The sequence below is a fragment of the Asterias amurensis genome, chromosome 4, assembly GCF_032118995.1.
Source record: "Asterias amurensis chromosome 4, ASM3211899v1".
NCBI lineage: Eukaryota > Metazoa > Echinodermata > Asteroidea > Forcipulatida > Asteriidae > Asterias > Asterias amurensis.
Window position 1 is genome coordinate 9954578 of NC_092651.1, and position 20230 is coordinate 9974807.

At 40.1% G+C, this 20230-nt stretch overlaps 1 protein-coding gene and 1 non-coding gene across 3 annotated transcripts in view; both read left to right on the forward strand.

Moving 5' to 3' along the window:
* The first annotated feature begins 21 nt into the window (after positions 1–21).
* LOC139935930 (exocyst complex component 1-like) overlaps positions 22–20230 on the forward strand; it is a 50692-nt gene continuing 30483 nt past the window's right edge. For both annotated transcript variants that reach the window (XM_071930570.1, XM_071930572.1), the window contains exons 1-12: positions 22–92; positions 1757–1904; positions 2682–2809; positions 3371–3466; positions 4041–4110; positions 4491–4684; positions 5395–5520; positions 13751–13985; positions 14902–15011; positions 16250–16399; positions 18686–18925; positions 19518–19616. In XM_071930570.1, the coding sequence (XP_071786671.1) occupies positions 1781–1904; positions 2682–2809; positions 3371–3466; positions 4041–4110; positions 4491–4684; positions 5395–5520; positions 13751–13985; positions 14902–15011; positions 16250–16399; positions 18686–18925; positions 19518–19616 (1572 nt within the window). In that variant the 5' untranslated portion in view covers positions 22–92; positions 1757–1780. The remainder of the gene's footprint in view (positions 93–1756; positions 1905–2681; positions 2810–3370; positions 3467–4040; positions 4111–4490; positions 4685–5394; positions 5521–13750; positions 13986–14901; positions 15012–16249; positions 16400–18685; positions 18926–19517; positions 19617–20230) is intronic.
* LOC139936761 (U2 spliceosomal RNA) lies at positions 12148–12340 on the forward strand. Its single transcript, XR_011786016.1, has one exon. It is a non-coding gene; the product is annotated as a U2 spliceosomal RNA (small nuclear RNA).

A 20230-nucleotide genomic window follows, 5' to 3' on the forward strand; every position in this document is an offset into this window, starting at 1 on the left:
GTTTTTGGTGACTTGTGCGCAGTAAGATGGTCGCCCACATGGAGGATGCAAACGAGAAGTGAGACTTCGCAACTACTATCTGGAAAATTCTGGTAATTCTGATATGTTTGCAATTTTTCTTGTTTATAAATAGAATTATAACATTTCCCACCGTTTTGAAAAGCAATATTATTGGAAAAAATTGTTTGAAGTTGGGTGTAAATGGTGTTTTTAAAACATACACAAATTTAGGGGAGTTGTCGCAAACTGTCAACAGTAACCAGACTAACCCAACCACTGCGTGATATGATTGTCAAGTCTAGAAACCAGACCAAACATGAACTGGTTGAAGAAAGTGAAAAGTCGTCTGCGCCGCCCGGAAATCTCCCCCACCCAGCAAATAACATTATAAGCAGTATTGCTCCATAGTTTTGTTGCCGGAGTCCTGCCACGAGTTTTTCACTTGTTTTGTTATGAATTGAACATAAGAAGGCCCTATCTTACTCAATAACTATGTATGAATGAGTAAATAATTAATATAAAAATAGGAACATTTTAAATTCATATCATAAAAAAGTGGTAGGCCTAGCAGGATGGTAGGTTGATTTTCGCATTCTGCCACCATTTTTCAGTTATTTATTTTCTTCAAAGACATGTCTCATTGAATTCAATTAAGTTCTATTTTATTTCATAACGATTGAAAAAGTGGTTGCAGGTTGGTTCAGTACAGAAACTTTTCCATTCCTTTTTGGAAAAATTAGTGGAAAAGTGGTGGCAGGTTAATGGAAATCTTTCCGCCAGTCGCGCTGTGGTTGTAAATGGTGTATTTAAAACGCAACAAATTTCTAGGGAGTTGCTGTGCAACAGAGGAGTCCAACCTGGTCTATTTGGGCTTGGTTGCACTGCCAGTGACGACAGTCAATTACAGTTAGTAGACTTGCCATTCTTCCATTCAGTAGGGGACAGTGAAGGTGTCCCTACTGAATTGTGATGAATGTTGTTTTATGACACAAATATTTAATTGTAATCACCTAACTTCATCACCTTGGTAGTTATTAAGCTTAGTAGTTATCATCCTGAATCTTCCACTGAGGAACTTGACAATCGGGTACTACCTGATTAAATTAGCTGAAACTTTGTTCAGACATTGTGTCCCCATGCATTCTTGCACGCTTGCAAACCAGCAAATATAAAAATAATCAAAAATGTTTTGAACAAACATTTACAAAAAAATAAAAAAACCAATACTACTCCACCAACACAGAAAGGTGTTTAAATACTCTGCTTGAAATGAACAACACACACAAGTAGTAAATTACCGGTATGTTGTGGGCGATTTGTACAAGTTCGCATTTTATTTTAAGTCTACAAGAATGTGCACAAACACAACAACACTTACCTCTAATTTGCTGCGAACAACTGGGCCAATTTCATGTCTGGACCCAATTTCATTGCCCTGCTCACCAGAGAACTTTGCGCATACCCTGAACCCTGTAATTCTGCGATATAAGCAGTGCCATGAAATTTTGCCAAATGGCCCAACAATTTGGGTCAACTGTGGTTTTGTATAGCATAGCCGGAAGTTCTCACCAACCCAATAAGCCCTTTGGAGGTATGGCGGACGTGATAGGAGTGTACTGTTTGGTTTGTGTGTATGCACACAAATTTACCCAAACCTTATAGGGTTGTACCGTTGTGTCCGCCATCCATATCTCCAACAGGCTTATGGTTTGTGGTCTCTTATTCTAACTCCTCTATTTCTACTTCCATATGATAGAACTGAAGCTCAAGGAAAGAAAAGATGACAGCAATTCGACACACCCTTCAAAGGGATGTGTTCCTACCCAATGATGAAAGACTCATTGGTTTTGTTCACGTCACAAAGACGGGTAAAAGGAAGAAAGTCAGCTTCCTTTGTGCTACAGGTATGTGCCATCTTGTTTTACTGAAATATGTTGCTTATCTCGCCTCTAAATCCTATCATGTGGTTGTGTGTACTTGTGTCTGTAGAGAACATTCTAAGGCACATAAAACAAACTGCAACAAGACGGGGCTACACTGGAGATCCGTGTAAATGGCAGGTATTTAGTCCAACTATTTTTATCAGAGTAAACAGTATAACAGTATTTTGCAGGCAAGTTTTTGCTGGCACGCTGAGTTTTAACATTGAGTAGTAATGGACAAATAATGGAGAGATTTTGCGAGGCTACTGATACAATAGGGTTACGTCAACATTTTGGGTCGGTCAGTTTGAAGCCTGGCCGACTAGTGAAATTTACTGCTTGTCCAGTCGCAACTCGAATAGTTGCGACTTTGACACTAGTCGCGGCTAATTTAATTCCTAAGATGATGCAATAGTATCATTCGTGCAGAAAGGATTGAAAGATTGTGTCACTGTTGTCTGATTGTGCTCCGTGAGTAAATTATGTGGTCGTGAATAGTCATGAGTGACACAATTGGTTCACCAAGCAAGAAGTTGAGACTATATTTGTAGTAGACGTGGCAGCCAGATTAATGGAGTAGTTGAATAACGGTAGTCACGACTTGACTAAAGCTATCAATAGTCACGGCATAGATACTAGTCCCCCAAGCTTAGTCAGTTGGTCAGGTCAGTCTATCGGTCATGTCATATCAGGCTAATTTTGAAGCACCATGCTATACTTTGTATTAGATAATGGGTGATAATATGAATTTTATTCCAGTGACAACTGATGTGCCAGCTCTGGTCTCTATTCAGAAGGTGAAGAAGGTTGATAAAGACAACTATAAGAAGCGGCAATCTTGGAATCTGACTGAATTGAGGCTAGTTGATGGTAAAGACTCCATTATTGTAAGTTTTTATCCAAGTTGTATTTAATATATAGTAGAAGGCCGCTATAATGAACACAATGGGATATTGTCTGAACTGAATAATCATTCTTTCCCGAGTTCTGTGAAAAAAAAATTGAATATTTATCGGGTAGGATTTGGACCCACGACCTTTTGCAAATCTAGAGCAGTGTTTACGTTTTTTGTTGGCTTAATCAGCAGGATCCACAACTAGACCAACTAGACAACTAGAGATTGCCTGGTAGCTAGAGGCAGTTCAAATCCTACGTTTAAGCAGCGGGTATAGCAACAATGTAACAGATGTTAAACTTGCAAAATATGAATTTTAGAGCACGGTAGGGTTGAAAACATTTGATAACGCGATTTGCAGTTCCTTGAATGAGCAATTTCCAAGATAGCATCCATCCTCATGTTTGGAAAAACACAGTCCAAGTTTTGCTTTGCCTATCACTTTCATCTCGTCGTTTATGTTTTGGACTAAACAGATTGATTTGGATGACCTAGCTATTGTTACACTGTTATTTATATTTTTGTGTTTTTTCCAATGTGATTTACCAAACAGGAGATTCCCGACTTTGATTTGCATTTTGACAAATGCTACAGGTGGATTGCAAGCAACCCCGCTGAGAAAAACTCCTTCATAGCCACACTATGGAAGGTATGTAATGATTCAGGTATAACTAGTGCTGAACTGGAGGCCCTCAACAATTTAAAGATGTAATGAATTGCACTTAGAAAGAAATACACCCTTACTCAAGTGCTGGTGTTGTCAGAGTGTGGGTTCGGATCCAGGTCATGGCACTTGTGTCCTTGAGCAAGACACTTAACTGGAATTTCTTCATCCTTTCAGTTTGGTCATAAATCTGTATTGACCCCTTGCATGCATGTCACACGCGGCAACTATGCCACACTCACCATTTTGGTGGGCAATAGGTTTATGTGTTAAGGCTGTGTCCCCTTAATAATGTGCACTTCACTGAATAACGCACAGTGAAATTGCCCGCCAAAATGGCACATGAAAGATTATTCTGGTGATGACATCAGGTGAATTGGGTAAATACCAGTGTAGCGGTCTCATAATAAATTCATTAAAAACCTGTATGAGAATGTTTCTGTCTGTTCAAGCGCCTTGATCCTTGTCTCATAGATGTCTAACGTTCAGCAAAAGGCATTTTATAACAATATAAATTCTTATTAAATCATGAGTATTACTTTTCCTTTTTGATGTCCAGCTGACACAGAGATACATGAAGCAGCTGAAAAAGACAGAATTTGTGAACATCAACGAAGCCTTACTAGAAGGTAGGTTGCAGTAGATTGTAGTTTCAGGCCTGATACTTCACAGAGGCAATTGCCTCCATGGCCCTGGTCATTGGCTTGGTGCCCCTTGAAATGTTCCAGTAGAAATATTTGACATTCTCCCGTAGAGGCACAATCATCTGTGTTCGTCAGGCACAAGCCACAATAATGAAAACTTAATGTAATTTGAGCTAGTAGCCTGTTTCCGCTGAGCAAAACTATTCTGTTCTTAGCAAGTATTTGTGCGTACAGGCTTTGTAAAAATTGGGCTGTTAGCAAGTTAGTTCTGCTTGGCATTCTACAGGATTGGTCTTTTTCATTCACTCGCATCCTTGTTTTTTCATTAAACTTCTCAACACAAATATTAATTTTTGTTTGTATAGAATTTACTCCTGTTGTGGACCAGTCCAGAGCACAACAATCCGAGGATGATCTAGGCCCTGGGGATGACTATCAGATGCTCGCAGCCCGGGAAGAGGCTGATCTTGAACGTATGATGGCAGAGTGTGAGTTTGCTATAGGCAATGCAGAGGCGTTCGTGGAACAACTGGCAAATGATCTGTCTGTCCTGGATGGGGTAAGAACTTTAACCTCAGTTAAATCTCCTTTTGTACAGTTAAATTAGTTTATTGTTAAAAAAAACTAAACCAGTCTCCTAACGATGACTTTTGAATCATACTCCTCCAGATGTCCAAATTCCCTAGGACACCAGGGGCCGATTTCACAAAACGCTAGGATTAATCCTAACTCAGTTAGGACGAGTAACCCGCCCAGTTAGGACAAGTAACCCGTCCTAACTTAGGATGGGTTCAATTCGTCCTACGTATTTGGATACGGAACTGAACCCGTCCTAAGTCCTAAGATTAATCCTAAATTAGGAAGAGTTTGGTGAAACCTACGGCTGGCGTAATATACTGCCCATTGTAGGCCAGTCCAGAAAAATTTGGTGGAAATACAAATCATCCGCTGTATTAGTTGTTAAGTGACAAGGTTTAGTTGGTGACGTTTTGATCTATTATTCAATTTGTAATGAATTGATGTCTCGACTGGGCAAGTCTATTTTGGTTGTTATGTGACTACACGTAGCCTGCACTGGGTGTCGCCATGCTTAGCTCATACTTACATGTCGGTGACACAGAGTGTAATTCAGCTCACAATAAATTCTTTGAGTTCATAATTACAAATGCTATGAGTGTTCCATCTAGTTATAAATACTAGGATTAGTCTACTACACAAGAAAAAAACAGATGTAGATATGACCCGAGTGTATTTGTCTTTGATCTGCAGGCCAACATTCATTCCATCATCGAATCTCAACAAGAGGTTGCTCGTCTCATGCATGTCCTCGATGAATCCTTGCTTGAGGTCAACAAACTAGAGTCTAATCTGGATGAATACGATCGCATGTTAGAGGTAAGCATTCTATGTTTAGTGTTCCATTTCAAACTGCTTATTAAATCTAGAGCCAGGAACTGTCGCAGTCCAAACTATAATAATAATAAATAGGGTCCTCTACATACCTAGTCAAATACAACATGATTTGACATAGCCAAGTGGCGGTCAAATTTTGTACCAAGGTTTGAACCTCCACTGCTGGTTTGATAAGTGAAATTCCTATTTGTATGTGCCACAAAGGCTGAGACTTGCAAAATTTGATGTAAATTGAACGACTTCGGTTTCAGAGTCGTTCAGCAAAATCTTGTGAGAAACCGTCCAGTATTTTTTATCAGTTACACAAGCTTCAACAGCAGCAAGGGCAGCGTCGCGGTTCGACTGATCAAATACCTGATAGAGCTGGGTGTCATCAGCTACAACTTGTCCGAGAAGCAGGCGTGCAGGGGCGCCTTTGGCAGCCAGCCACATCAACCAATTTTGACTACGGAGCATAGCCAAAGATCAATGGGAGGAAAACTGGATGGTCTGGAAAACCTTCATGACACAGCAGAGAACCAACGCTCAACTGAACTCACACATGGCCCTGGCCGGGTATCGAACCAGGGTCTCCTTGGTGAGAGACGAGTGCTTTACGCACAAGCCAACCATGCCTTCAGTAAAGATGTCCGGATTGGTTCCGAGGAGCAGGACTTCCTAGATGTTTTCATAATAAATCTTCTGACTGCATTTTCAGGGATTGGATTGAAGGATCGAAGCGTACTCTGACACGACTCGTCAATACTATTAACAGTGATATGTGGAGGTTTAATCTGCATCAATCTAGATCTTATATCAGAGATCTTGTCAACAAAGAAGTTTCCGAAACTGTCTGCTGTATGTTGATCTGATCCAGTTGGAAAAATACGCTAAGATGACAGCGTGTTTGTCATCCTTGCCACTTTGTGAAACAACTGGCCTAACTCACATTTTGATATCATATTACTGTGCTAGTCAGTTTTGGCATTGTTAAAAGCATGTGGTGGTAGCTCTTACATTTCTTGACGATCGGCATCAAGGTGCGACTTGTTCCATTGTAGCTCACTTTTTCGTTTTTCATGTTTAGCTGAACAAAGATTATCAGAGACCAAGGTGAAAAGGTCTAAGTGTGATGATACGTGTATTCTCAGGTGCATACTGATCAATCGGGCCACACATTGTTCCATTATACTGCAAGACCAAGTCATTGATGGTGTCGGATTGGTTCCTGATAAGGGGTGATGAAATAATGTCATTTCAAAAGTTATCAAGGTTGATTTTCAGTAATTTACGAGTTTGGGCGTGGACATTTAAACTCCCATCAAAACTGCAGAATGATTCGATGGTAAGCTATATCATCCACTTGTATTTGATGTAATGTTTTCACTGCCTGATGGGTATTAGCTAGATCAATTGTATGACCATGTCTATGGGTGGAATGGGCAACGTGTTGATGGAGATCAGCTGAAGACAGCGCATCAAGAAACTGCCTTGCTTAGATAGGCCGTGCTCATCATCAACATGAATGTTAAAACCAATCATTTATGACTGGGTTATAAGTATCATGGTTGAGATTGTGGAGAGATGTTCAATCAGCTCTGAGAACTCATTGAGAAAATTTGAAAAAGTGGGTCCATTTTTCTTTTTTTAAGGAGTTTATACGGACAGCCTCAAGGACCTTCCTCCAGATGTAACTGTGATATCCAAATTATGTTCAAATGATGCAAAACCAGGACATTCGTTTCTGGTAATTTTGAAGCCTTTACGAAGAATGAAACACACTTCCACTAGTTCTATTGGCATGTGGGACATGGTGTACTCAAAATCAGTTAGAGAGTTGGCCAAATCTACAGTTACCAAATTGTAACGTTCATCGCCAATCAGCCAGGTTTCTGTTACAACAAACTGGTCTAGCTTAATGGAGGTAGAACAATTACTTGTCTTAAAGGCACTGGACACTATTGGTAATTACTCAAAATAGTTATTAGCAGAAAACCTTACTTGATAATTACTTTACTTTTCAATTTTCACGAATTTGATTTCGAGACCTCAGGTTTAGATTTTGAGGTCTCGAAATCAAGCATCTAAAAGCACACAACTTCGTGTGACAAGGGTATTTTTTCTTTCATTATTATCTCTTCGACGTGAGCTCAAATGTTCACAGGTTTGTTATTTTGTGCATTTGTTGAGATACACCAAGTGAGAAGACTGGTCTTTGACAATTACCAATAGTGTCCAGAATCTTTAATAGATGGACAGCATTCCAAAACGCAAAACAGCAGTCTAATATGGTGAAGTAGCTCTGATGAACAACAGGAACTCTAATCAAATTTGAGGTTATAGCTTTGTTTGAATTCTTCGATCAAGACGCTCTCTGATCGCTTTGTAAAAATAAATGAGTTTTAAGGAAAATGTTTTATGAGTGATCGCCTAACCTGGGCGGCCATTTCAAAGTGAGGGCTACACTTAACTTATACCGAAGGCATGTTGCTTCAAATTCCTGGGGCTGAAACAGGGTTACCCCCCCCCCCCCCACCTGAATACTCAATGTACCTACATTGTACATGGAACTGTGTGTCCTGTGCACTTTGTACAGTGCACAAGTATACTAAAACTGAATGTACACTGTACATGTCATGAGGGGTACAGTATTAAATGTTGCTTCAAATTCCTGGGGCTGAAACAGGGTTACCCCCCCCCCCACCTGAATACTCAATGTACCTACATTGTACATGGAACTGTGTGTCCTGTGCACTTTGTACAGTGCACAAGTATACTAAAACTGAATGTACACTGTACATGTCATGAGGGGTACAGTATTAAATGTTGCTTCAAATTCCTGGGGCTGAAACAGGGTTACCCCCCCCCCTACCTGAATACTCAATGTACTACATTGTACATGGAACTGTGTGTCCTGTGCACTTTGTACAGTGCACAAGTATACTGAAACTGAATGTACACTGTACATGTCATGAGGGGTACAGTATTAAATGTTGCTTCAAATTCCTGGGGCTGAAACAGGGTTACCCCCCCCTACCTGAATACTCAATGTACTACATTGTACATGGAACTGTGTGTCCTGTGCACTTTGTACAGTGCACAAGTATACTGAAACTGAATGTACACTGTACATGTCATGAGGGGTACAGTATTAAATGTTGCTTCAAATTCCTGGGGCTGAAACAGGGTTACCCCCCCCCCCACCTGAATTACGTACATTGTACATGGAACTGTGTGTCCTGTGCACTTTGTACAGTGCACAAGTATACTGAAACTGAATGTACACTGTACATGTCATGAGAGGTACAGTATTAAATGTACAGTACATGGGGTACAGTATTTACTGAACAGTAAATGTATTCACACATACATGTACTAAAGGGGACCCATACCTACCAAGTCTCACGCATTAGGGGGGGGGGTGTGCTTTGAAAAATCTCATGCATAGCTGGCCTCTGGACTTGCCATCTCTTGGGACTATGTATTCACTGAACAATGTACATGGGGGCAATAGTAAGCACTGCACTAGTCTTGGTCCAAAGACCATTGGTGTTGCGCGGTCACACACAGCCAATGTTCCGATTATGCACGGCAAAAACTGTCCACGCTTGTAATGAACGAATGCTAGCGGGCGCTCTGTTTCTCTGATTTAGATCTCACCATGGTCTTGAATATTTGCAGCGACGGGTCTTAACTTTTTTATTGTTTTTCGGCAAATCTCCCCCGACTTTCCGGTGGAGCCAATCAGAGGCTGGGTTGAACAATTCATCAGTGTTGTGCATGTAGTGTACAATGCATGCAGTAATTCCGTTGCATGACTTTTGCTTTACTCTGTGTGGGTATATATGTTTTTATCGGAGTTAAATAATGTCCAGATCAGTAGGATTTGAAACTTTGACACAGGGTGGAAATACGATAAAGAAAGGTTTGTGGTACCAGCACAAACATTTCTATGTATAATGTCCAGATCCAGACACCTGCATTGCCATGATATGCAGCTTGAAATGCGATCGTGGCGTTATGCTCCCGACGTGCCAGGGCCCACACTGATGAAGCCTGTATTGGCTAAACAATTTGCCTATAGTTAGCACAAAATAGTATTGCTTAGCAGAAACTGGTTGCCAGCCAATTTTTAATTAAATTTGAAATTTTGTAGTGCCCAAGTAAATTTTTGGATAGTAAAGAAATTTTGTACAGTATTTTCTGCCAAACAGATATTACATGTAACTGGTGGGCCCTGTAGTGTTATTCACAGTGAAAGTTTTTTAATGTTGGGGGAAGGAAATCTTGAGGGATTCAAAAGCGTCTTTGTGAGAACGTATTTTGAAACGTAACCATAGCTGCATATCTTGGAACGTAAGCGTAGCTTGACTCAGGATTGAAAGCGTACTTTTTGATATTGTAGCGTAACCTATTAGTATCTTGGAGTGTATAAGCGTAGCTGAGTAGCTGCGTAGCTTGGAACATAACAGTATCTTTTGGTGGAGCGTAAGCATATCTTGGAACGTAATTCGTAGCTGCGTATCTTGGAACGTAAGCGTAACTTGACATGGGATTGAAAGCGTACCTTTTGATATTATAGCGTAACTTGAAGGAACGTAAGCAGATCTGTAAGCGCAGCTGAGTAGCTGTGTAGCTTGGAACGTTGACATCTTTTGGAACGTAAGCATATCTTGGACTGAAGCGTAGCATCTTGGAACATAAACGCAGCTGCGTATCTTTGAACGTAGGCATAGCTTGACTCGGGCTTGGAAGCGTACTTTTTGATATTATAGTGTAACTTGAAGGAACGTAGACCTAAGCGTATCTTGGAACGTAAACGTAGCTGCGTATCTTGGAATGTAAGCGTAGCTTGACTCGGGCTTGAAAACATACCTTTTGATATTATAGTGTAACTTGAAGGACAGAGACCTAAGCGTATCTTGGAACGTAAATGTAGCCGAGTAGCTGCGTAGCTTGGAACGTAACCATATAACATTTTTTTGGAATAACAATATCTTTTGGAATAACTCATGAGAAATTTCGAGTTTTGATTGCTTGTCCAGCGGCGACTACTGCTGTTCAACTCCCAGTTATTTGAGGCGAATAGTCGGGTCATTAAATTCCACTAGTTGCCCAGTTTAATCATTACCTCAAAAATAACTCTTCATTCACAGAATTAAAAAAATAATACTTTGTTTGACAAAATTATGCTTTGAGGGAATTTTGTTTTAGCATTATTTTTATTTAAACCTTTTATAAAAAATTCTCATAATTTTTTTAAGCTACTCACACAATAACACTGTCAATATAATAATATGCGATATTCCTACGTTTTGACATCATCAAAATTACCTGAAAACTCATAACAAAAAGAAATTAGGGGCCATGAATTAAAATGGAGCATATTGGAACGTTGCGATCATAAGAAACAACGGATTCGACACCCGCAAGCTGGGAGTTCATAGCGCCTGGGATTTAACACCTCCAACCCCCACGAGACACGGCATGGGCGGTACGTGATATTCCACAAGGCTTATTTCACGTTCCGATTGCTCCACGCCATGGGGCCATACAGCGTCCGATACACGGACTCTCTGAATGCTAATTTTACGTTCGATTTTTGACCATTATTTACGATTTCAAATCGTCACGTATCCATAATCTGAATAGGTACCTATACTTAAAATTTCACTGTTTTCCTTTTAATAGGCCTATAATGACCACGGAATCACTCTTTGAGCAAAGATTATTAAAAATAGACCGATCATATTGACCTTTGACTCGATCTAGTTTGAATAGTCATCTTCAATTCGTCACGTGATATGAATATTGCATACATTAAAAGTAATTTACATAGTCTGGCCACGCCTTCAATTTGCAAATATCCAAGACCATGGTGTGCACAGGACATGGTGAGATCCGTAAATCAGAGAAACAGCGCCCGCTAGCGTTCGTTCATTACAAGCGTGGACAGTTTTTGCCGTGCATAATTGGAACGTTGGCTGTGTGTGACCGCGCAACACCAATGGTCTTGGAACCAAGACTAGCACTGCACCATACATGGGGACCACAATGTGCACTGTAATGTCAGGCATGTGTACTGTACATGGGGACCATGGTAATCACTGCACAGTACGTGGGGACCACAGTATTTACTGCACAGTGATATGGGGTTTAGTATTCAGCACAGTATTCATTGTACATGCACAGTACATGTACATGGGGGACCACAGGACTCCTGCTATTGTGCTAAAGGAAGTGGAGAGGAAGTAAATTATGCACCCTAGGCAGTGTGCTGAATCCACATGGTGTAATCCGTATGACCTTTGTCTGGATAGCATTGTAAACAGTACGCACCTGCGCAGTAACCACTTCTAACCTTGTACCATAGAGCAAGTATGCTTCTCATGACTGAATACTAATTCCCTAATATTTTTCACTCAAAATGCTTATTTTGGGTTAATTAAAAACTTGTTTGCAATATGGAAAAATACGTTGTGTCCTGCTTTTTATGGTTTTTTTTTTAAGGTGGGGTTAAACAGATTGTACTTGGTTAATTATTTTATTGTAAATAAGTGGACGTTTAACAACTATGAATGGAAAGGACACTGTTTCGATACCCTTGGTTTGACGCGACAATTGTTTGGTATCGCTTCTCGGCCTTTTGGCTAAGATCATGTGTAGTATCTGTTCTTTTCAGCTTAATATCTGAAACGCTGCTCATTGAGCAGCCAGTATATTAAACTGATTTTTGGATCTGGGCCATGGAATAGGGGCTTGCCTCGTCCTGGCCACGGGTTGGCCTGGTATTGCACTACCTCCAGGATTCGGCCCACTCCCCATTCATGGGGAAATAATAAAATCAAAAAGTAGATTAATTATCACTCTTGTAATTTGAATATTCTGTAACGAACTAAACATTACCCCTTAAAGGGTCTATGTACTTTTTCCTAACAAAAAACACAATGTCCACAGAACTTACCCAGTTTGAAGATCATGATAGAAAGCTTCCCTTGAAATTTTACTTACTGAGGTGCTGTAGTTTTTGAGAAATGAGTAAAAGTAATAATTTTCGTCTCAGTGTTAGCATGTATTTAAGCGCGTATTTTAGCACGTATTAACCAGTTATGCTATGGTTTTGGTATAATATCATAACTGGTTAAGGGGATTTTACATGCTAAAATAATTTTGGTCTCACGAGACCAAAATTATTTTGTGACTTGTTTTACTCATTTCTCAAAAACTACACAACCTTAGTTAGTAATATTTGAAGGGAAGCTTTCCACTATCATTATCTTCAAACCCTGTAAGTTTAATGTAAATCTGTGGTCATTTTAAAAAAGTACCTGAATCCTTTAACAGTAGTCTGCTGGCCAAATGATACATGCTGTAGTTGAACCATCCAAGGACCAGTTAGAATTCTGTATGGTCCAACTAGCCAAAATTGCTTACCACTGACTACACTTAATATTGTTCATACGTTTATAGGCCCCTATTGCAAATCACATACATGTAGTCCCTCGCTAATGCGTGTACACTGTATGTTGAAAAGAAACTACATTTTTGCAGACCATTGAAAAAGCTGATGGAGCTAATTGACAAGCTACAATTTAACTGGTTCTGCTTGCTACATGCAGTTCATGAAAAAGTTAAGGGCAAACCCTTTATCCCATATATTCCAGTGTATTGTAAGGTATATAATTTCTTTCCTTTTTTCGTTTTTTGGGGGCGAGTGATTTTTAAGGTACATTGATTTTGAACAACATCAGTTGTTTTCAATGACTTTTCCTGGTTTAAACAGAGCACTTTGTAGTTTAGTCAGGAATTATGACAACATTGCTCGCTCGTATTCAGTCCCCTAGATGTATTTTTAAAATAATAACTTATTTTTGATTTGCATAAATTTATTTCTTTTGATCCACCCACACACAATTTCGAAAAACAAATCAAAACAGTGAGCTATTGACTATACTTCACAGAGGCAACGAAGGCAATTGCCTCCATGCCCCATTGTCGTTGCCTTGGTACCCTTTACCCTGTACCAAGGAGAAAATGCCTCGGTGCCCTTGCCCTTCAAAAACAAAGCGTACATGCCCGAGTTCCTGAGGCAAAGCCGGGGAACTAGTTTGTCAACTTGTAATATCGTGGTAGTTTGTCAGCTGCTAATACCTTAGGACTAGTTTAAAAATCGAAGCATGCAGGCCAGCTTTTGATATTGACGAACCTTGTACTTTATCTTTGACTTGATCAGGGAGTTCGTGTCCACATGGAGATTATGGAGCAGAAGGACTCTATGATACAGATTCAAAGCCAGAACCATTCCAAGCTGATTGATCAACTCCGGACCATCATAAGCCGGCTGGACATGCCTCATCACCACAAGATGGCCCTCCTGGACAGCGTCATAGCCACACCTAAAGGCATCTTAGACTGTACTGAAGCCACGTTGTGCTTACAGGAGAAGATGGAAGCTGAGATGCATGCTGGTATGTGTAGGACTTTTTTTCCAAATCACACCTTAAAAGATTGGGGTACTTTTTGTAACATAAAACACAATATCCACAGATGGTGCCACAGATCATTTACATAAAACTTACACAGTTTGAAGATAATGATAGTAGGATGGCTTCCCTTAAAATATTACTTGCTGAACTACAGCACCTCAGTAAGTAATATTTTAAGAGAGGCTTCCTACTATCATTGTTAAGGTTAAATGTACATCTGTGGACATTATGTTTTGTGTTCTACAAAAAGTACCCAGACCCTTTAAACCCGGTTCATACTTCCTGCAAATGTGAATAGAATTTAAGCTCACAGAGCTGTTTTACTCTGCAAATGTTTTTACAGGAGTTGAGCACAGTTAAGCTGTTGCGAATTGTTTGATGCAAGTTTCGCTATGCATTCATAGCCAGTATGAACCAGGCTTTAGGCTCCGGCTCTGGCTTTGAAAGTCTCTGTTTGACTTTAAAATATCTTGCAAAACGCACACTGCTGTAAAATATATTATGGAGCCAAAGACAGTGCTGGATCCCACACTTGGGTTTGGGAAAGGCCCTTTGATTCAATTTCAATTGTAGGTGTCGGATTTACAATAAAGAACCCCTTCTCACACTCTGGCCCAGCACTATGAAATTTACTCTCTCCCACTATCTGGCAAGTTACTATATACAAGTACACCTTCAAAATTCACCTGAAAACTTATTTTTGTGCTTAAATTTCCATTTATGTAACTCACTGTAGGCCCACTTGCTTCTGGGTCGAAACGTCAGGCCATTAATTTTTTGAAATAGATTGAAACACATTTTGCTTGTACATGTACACATTCTCCTTAGCTCCACTGAAGCACGAGACCTGCTGCTTGCCAGTAATTATGTTTATTTCTTGTTATTTGCACTGAATCAGGACTGAGCAAACTACGTGCATTGACAGATCAGCGAGAGCTTCTGACAAACCTTCAGGAGAAATTTGCCCAACGTCTGGCAATCCATCTCAACAATATCTTTGTACAGCAGGTAAGTGTTGGTCAGAAGCCTGGAATCAACCCATTTTTCCCAGTTAAAGGCACTAGACACTATTGGTAATTACTCAAAATATTTGTTAGCATAAAACCTTTCTTGGTGACGAGTGATGGGGAGAGGTTAATGGTATAAAACATTGTGAGAAACGGCTCCCTCTGAAGTGCCATAGTTTTTGAGAAAAGTGTTTTTCCACGAATTTGATTTCGAGACCTCAGATTTAGAACTTGAGGTCTCGAAATCAACCATCTAAACGCACGCAACTTCGTTTGACAAGGGTGTTTTGTTTTTTCATTAATATCTCACAACTTTGATGACCGATTGAGCTCAAATTTTCACATGTTAGTTATTTTATGCACGTTGAGATACACCAATTGTGAAGGCTAGTCTTTGACAATTACCAATAGTGTCCACTAGGAAGAGGTAATTTCTCACTCGAATATTTGAATCTAATTACAAACTTCAGGCCTGAAGCCTTTTTAGGCTTCTGAAATCACGCAAATTTTGCATAAAGGTTTTTTTTCTTTAGTTATTCTCTTGCACATTTGCTAAACAATAAGTCAACATTTGCACAGATTTGGTATTTAATGCATATGTTGGGATACACCAAGTGTGAGAACTGGTCTTTGACAGTTACTATAGGTGTCCTAGGGTCCATTTCACAAATAGTTAGACTTGGATATATTACAAATTTCTAAGTTAGGACGAGTAACTCATCCTAGCTCGAGATAGGACTAGTCTTAACTCTTTGTGAAATTGGTATTTTGTATTTTGGGGTCTGAGCGCTCTATAACTTGAAAGATTGTAACTGTTATGACCAATATATGTGTGTTTAAAGCTAACACCCGTTTCAGACAGGTACTACAGAGTAGCGCCGAAACAAATTCTGAATTAAGTACATGAAAAGTTTGACGTCTGAAACAGTTTTAAGAGCGTCTGGATGCTCTAGAAGTCAAAAGATTGACTGTTGCAGTCATTCGGCACAACGCTGGGGTGCCTTGGTTTCAGACGTCGATCTTGTCATGAGCTGAACATATTGCAAATTGTATGTTAAGTTTGCCTGAAAGTTCGCCTGTCTGAAACTTGAGTATAATTGGGTCGACCTAGAGTCGCTCCTTAGCTATTTGGTTCGACGCGACTCTGGACGCCTCTCTAAAACGGGTGTTAGTGACAGATTACATGTCCCCATACAGTAACCGTATATCCTGTTGAATGTTTTGTTACCATCCTAACAGGGCAGTAGTACCGGTGATACCCTGTCTGTCCAATCAGGCCGTCTCTCTCTACCAAAACATTATTCTTTCCATCGAGATCTGATCCCGTATCCTGAGCTGATGCAGTGGCTTAAGAAGGCAGACTACACCAGCTTCAAGTTGCTGTCAAAGGTTAGAATATAATGACTTCAATTTCATAATGATGTTATACAAATATTGGATGCATGTGAGTACAATATTGTACAAATATAGGATGCGTATGAGTACAATATTATACAAATATTGGATGCGTATGAGTACTGCACAAATATTGGGTGCTTACAGAAGTATTATTTATTTGAGTAAATATTATACAAATATTGGATGCATATAAGTGCAATATACATATTTTGGATGCTATGAATACAATATTACCGTATTTTCCTGCGGATAAGACGCTCGGCGGACAAGGCGCAGGACGCTAAAATGACCCCAAAAAATTCAAACGTCAGCAGACAAGGCGCACCGCCGCACAAGGCGCACGTTTAACCGCAAACAAAAGAACACCTGGCGCCACCCGTTGTCGGTACATTGACACAAAGACGTAATTTGTTGCCTTTGAGAACCTACGTATACCGACCTTTATCCAATCAGCCAACGCTGTATATTGTAAATAACATAAAGTTCGGCCCAATCAGCGGGCAGAAACCATGGTCCACGCACTGTCTGAAGTTAATTTTATTTGCAACATGAACACAATGCCTCCCTGGACACATCCATCCGACGTCTCCACAAACTACGAGGGTCCTTGTTGATACAGATACATTGCAACGACAGACGGACGTAGCGTGTGGGTGTAGTAATGTATCCTCCGGCCGGGATGTCGCTGCATGCACATTAATATGCACATGTACACAGTGGATTGCGCTGCTCAATCTCGAGATTGCACAACAGATGTTGGAGACCATGTGGGCACCGTATTGAACGATGTTCGCTGACGGGTTGCGCTAAGCCGTCGCATTTGCGCTGCCTGGAAATGCGCCAAGATTCCCACGTGACTGTGCGGATCCCAAGCTTGCCCAGACATAGCCTGAACGTATGCAGTCAAATTCCATTGCGGACTTGAGAGCAGTGACTATTGGGCATCTATATCACTGCACGTTCATTGTATCCAATGGGAATCACTGGATCTAGCGGCAGGGACCTTCCGGATAAAGACAGGGGCGCAGTCTAGCCCAGACACGTCGAGTCTTGTCTCAATGCGTTTAATGCTGGTTCACGTATTTTTTACCAATAGAGGGCGTTTAACCTCACGCTATTACAATGTTCCAAAACGCCCTCTAGCGTTCAATGTTTCTTGTATTTATTGTCACACTCACAGTAACAACGACTATAGGCGTGATATCTGCTTTTGTGTTGCGTGATTAAATTTACAGACCTCGGAACGGTTGCGTTTTGGGACTAATTTTCTGTGTCGTTTTGAGAGATTTTCAAGTCTGAACTTGGACATCGTTGATTTTACAGGCAAGTTTCATGCAAGGGCAACCATGATTTTAACAACCGTTCCTACCCGAAGTTTTGAAGCAATAAAATAAAATAAACCCTCAAAGTTTACCACACAATAGCGGTTGGATGAATGACGTTTGTATGAAGTTATTGACTGTCAATCGTTTTCGGAACGAATACCCGGCCACACAGAAAAACGTTTGTACACTGCCGACGTCTGTTGGACCGAAAGCTAGACGCATTGCGGCATTAATGGAATGAAAGCACGGTCATGGGGAATAAACACGTTGCAGCATTGTTGGAATAATTGGACCGTCTGGGGGATTGCGGCATTGTTCGAACGAAAATACGGTCACAGTGTCTGAATAGTCTTGTTCGACCGCATTATTGAGTAAGGATTCTTCACACAAAGATCGTTGATTTGAACTGGACATGAAGGTATTTTTTATTTCACGCAGTGATCATAAAAAAAAATCAATCGTCAGCAGACAAGGCGCACCGAAAGATAAGACGCATCGATGTTTTTGGGGTCTAAAAAGTCAGATAAGACGCGTCTTATCCGCAGGAAAATACGGTACACAATCATTAGATGGATCTGAGTACAGTACAAATACTCTATGCATATCATAGAAATTATTAATGCTTACGATTACATTGTTGCACAATATTAAATGCATTAGTATAATATTACACAAATATTGGATGCAATTGAGTACAATAACATTATACAAATATGTGATGATTATGAGTTCATAGTGACAGAATACACCCACATTGTGAAATCTGGACCTCTCCATTTGATGAGGCGAAGCAGAGTAAAATGGAATAGTCAGGTTCTGCGAAAATGCATGAACGAAATACATTCTGTGTTCATTTCAAATAACACGCACATAGGTCCTTGTCATTTGAAATTATGTCAGATTGAACTAGTTTTCTAACACTTTATTTTGTCTGCTGCGTTTGTTTATACAGAACTACACAAAGTCCCTTCACAGGCTCTACGACCATGAAATCAGTGAATTCTTTGAGCATGCTAAGCAGGCCCTGCTCAGCAAGACCAGAAACACTCTGGACCCAAAGAAGTTTGGCTTCGGTGGCAAAGAGAAGCTGCACGGGTCAACCGGTGACCTTGCCAAGGCTGTGTTAAAGGGCAAAGGTCAGGAATTCCAGGGGTCAGAGGCTGAGTTGACTGACCGTCAGCGCTTTGATATGGTAAGATGAAATAGGAGTAGTTAAAAGCACTGGACAGTATTGGTAATAACTGGAAATAATTGTTAACATAACAACTTACTTGGTAACAAGTAATGGGGAGCTGTTGATAGTGTAAAACCTTGTGAGAAACGGCTCCCTCTGAAGTAATGTAGTTTTAGAGAAAAATTGTAGTTTCTCACTCAAATATTTAAAGACTTCAGGCCTGAAGCTGTTTAAGGCAACTGAACGCACACAAATATGTACAACAGGGGTGTTTTTTCTTTTCTTTCATTATTCTCTTGCAACTTTGATGACCAATTGAGTCCAACTTTTCACAGATTAAACTGTGTACGTTCCATCAGGTGAAAATGTGAATAAGACCCCCTCAACTATTCAAGGAGCATTCTGTATAGCCTAGAGTCCCCACAGTTTTTTTATGCATATGTTGGGATACACCAAGTGAGAATACTGGTCTTTGACAGTTACCAAAATTACCTTGGTAATAACTCCACACCAACATGTTTTGACTTTGATAAGATTTGTATGCACATTTCAATAGAGGCTGTTTATTAGATGTACACAAAGTTCACCTAGTCCGTACTTCACTCTATAGGTTTTCACCCAGATCCTAAATGAGGTTGCTCCAATGTGCCAAGCAGAACAGGATTTCTGCGCCAAGTTCTTTGGGCTCGGTTCAGACACGGATTTCATGGTAAGTGATGGTTGAATTTCAAAAATGAAACACACAGTTTGCTATCGCGATCTGTCCAGAATACGGTACAGTCGGGGCATGCAGGTGATTTCCTGTCACAAAAGTTTGAACTTTGAAAAACAAAATTTGAAAGTGATAACATGTTACAGATATTTGATGTTACTGGAATTTATAAATTCATAATTTCCCTTTTCAGAAAGCTGTGTTTGGTCAAAAGGGTTGAAGAACAATTGTTCAGGACTTTAACCAAATTTGTTCACACTTGAGATAAGAAAAGATTTGAGTTTCAACGCCGACAACACTTACACATGGATGAGCTTCTTTCGCCTTTTGGTGAAATTCCGACTTTTCGACATTCAGACCTTCTTTTTTTGCGCAGGTCCCAAAATGTTTGCATGAAAACAGGTGGGCTTGTGAAAAAACTTGCAGGCGACCCACATTTTTTTAAACTTGTTCGGTCAGCAAGTGAAACAAATTGTTAATGGAAATCTAGTTTTTTTTTGTTCACCTCCAATTGATTCTAATTAAAGGAACACATTGCCTTAGATCGGACGAGTTGGTCTATAAAAAGCGTTTGAAACCGTTTGTTATGAAATGTATATGGTTAGAAAGAT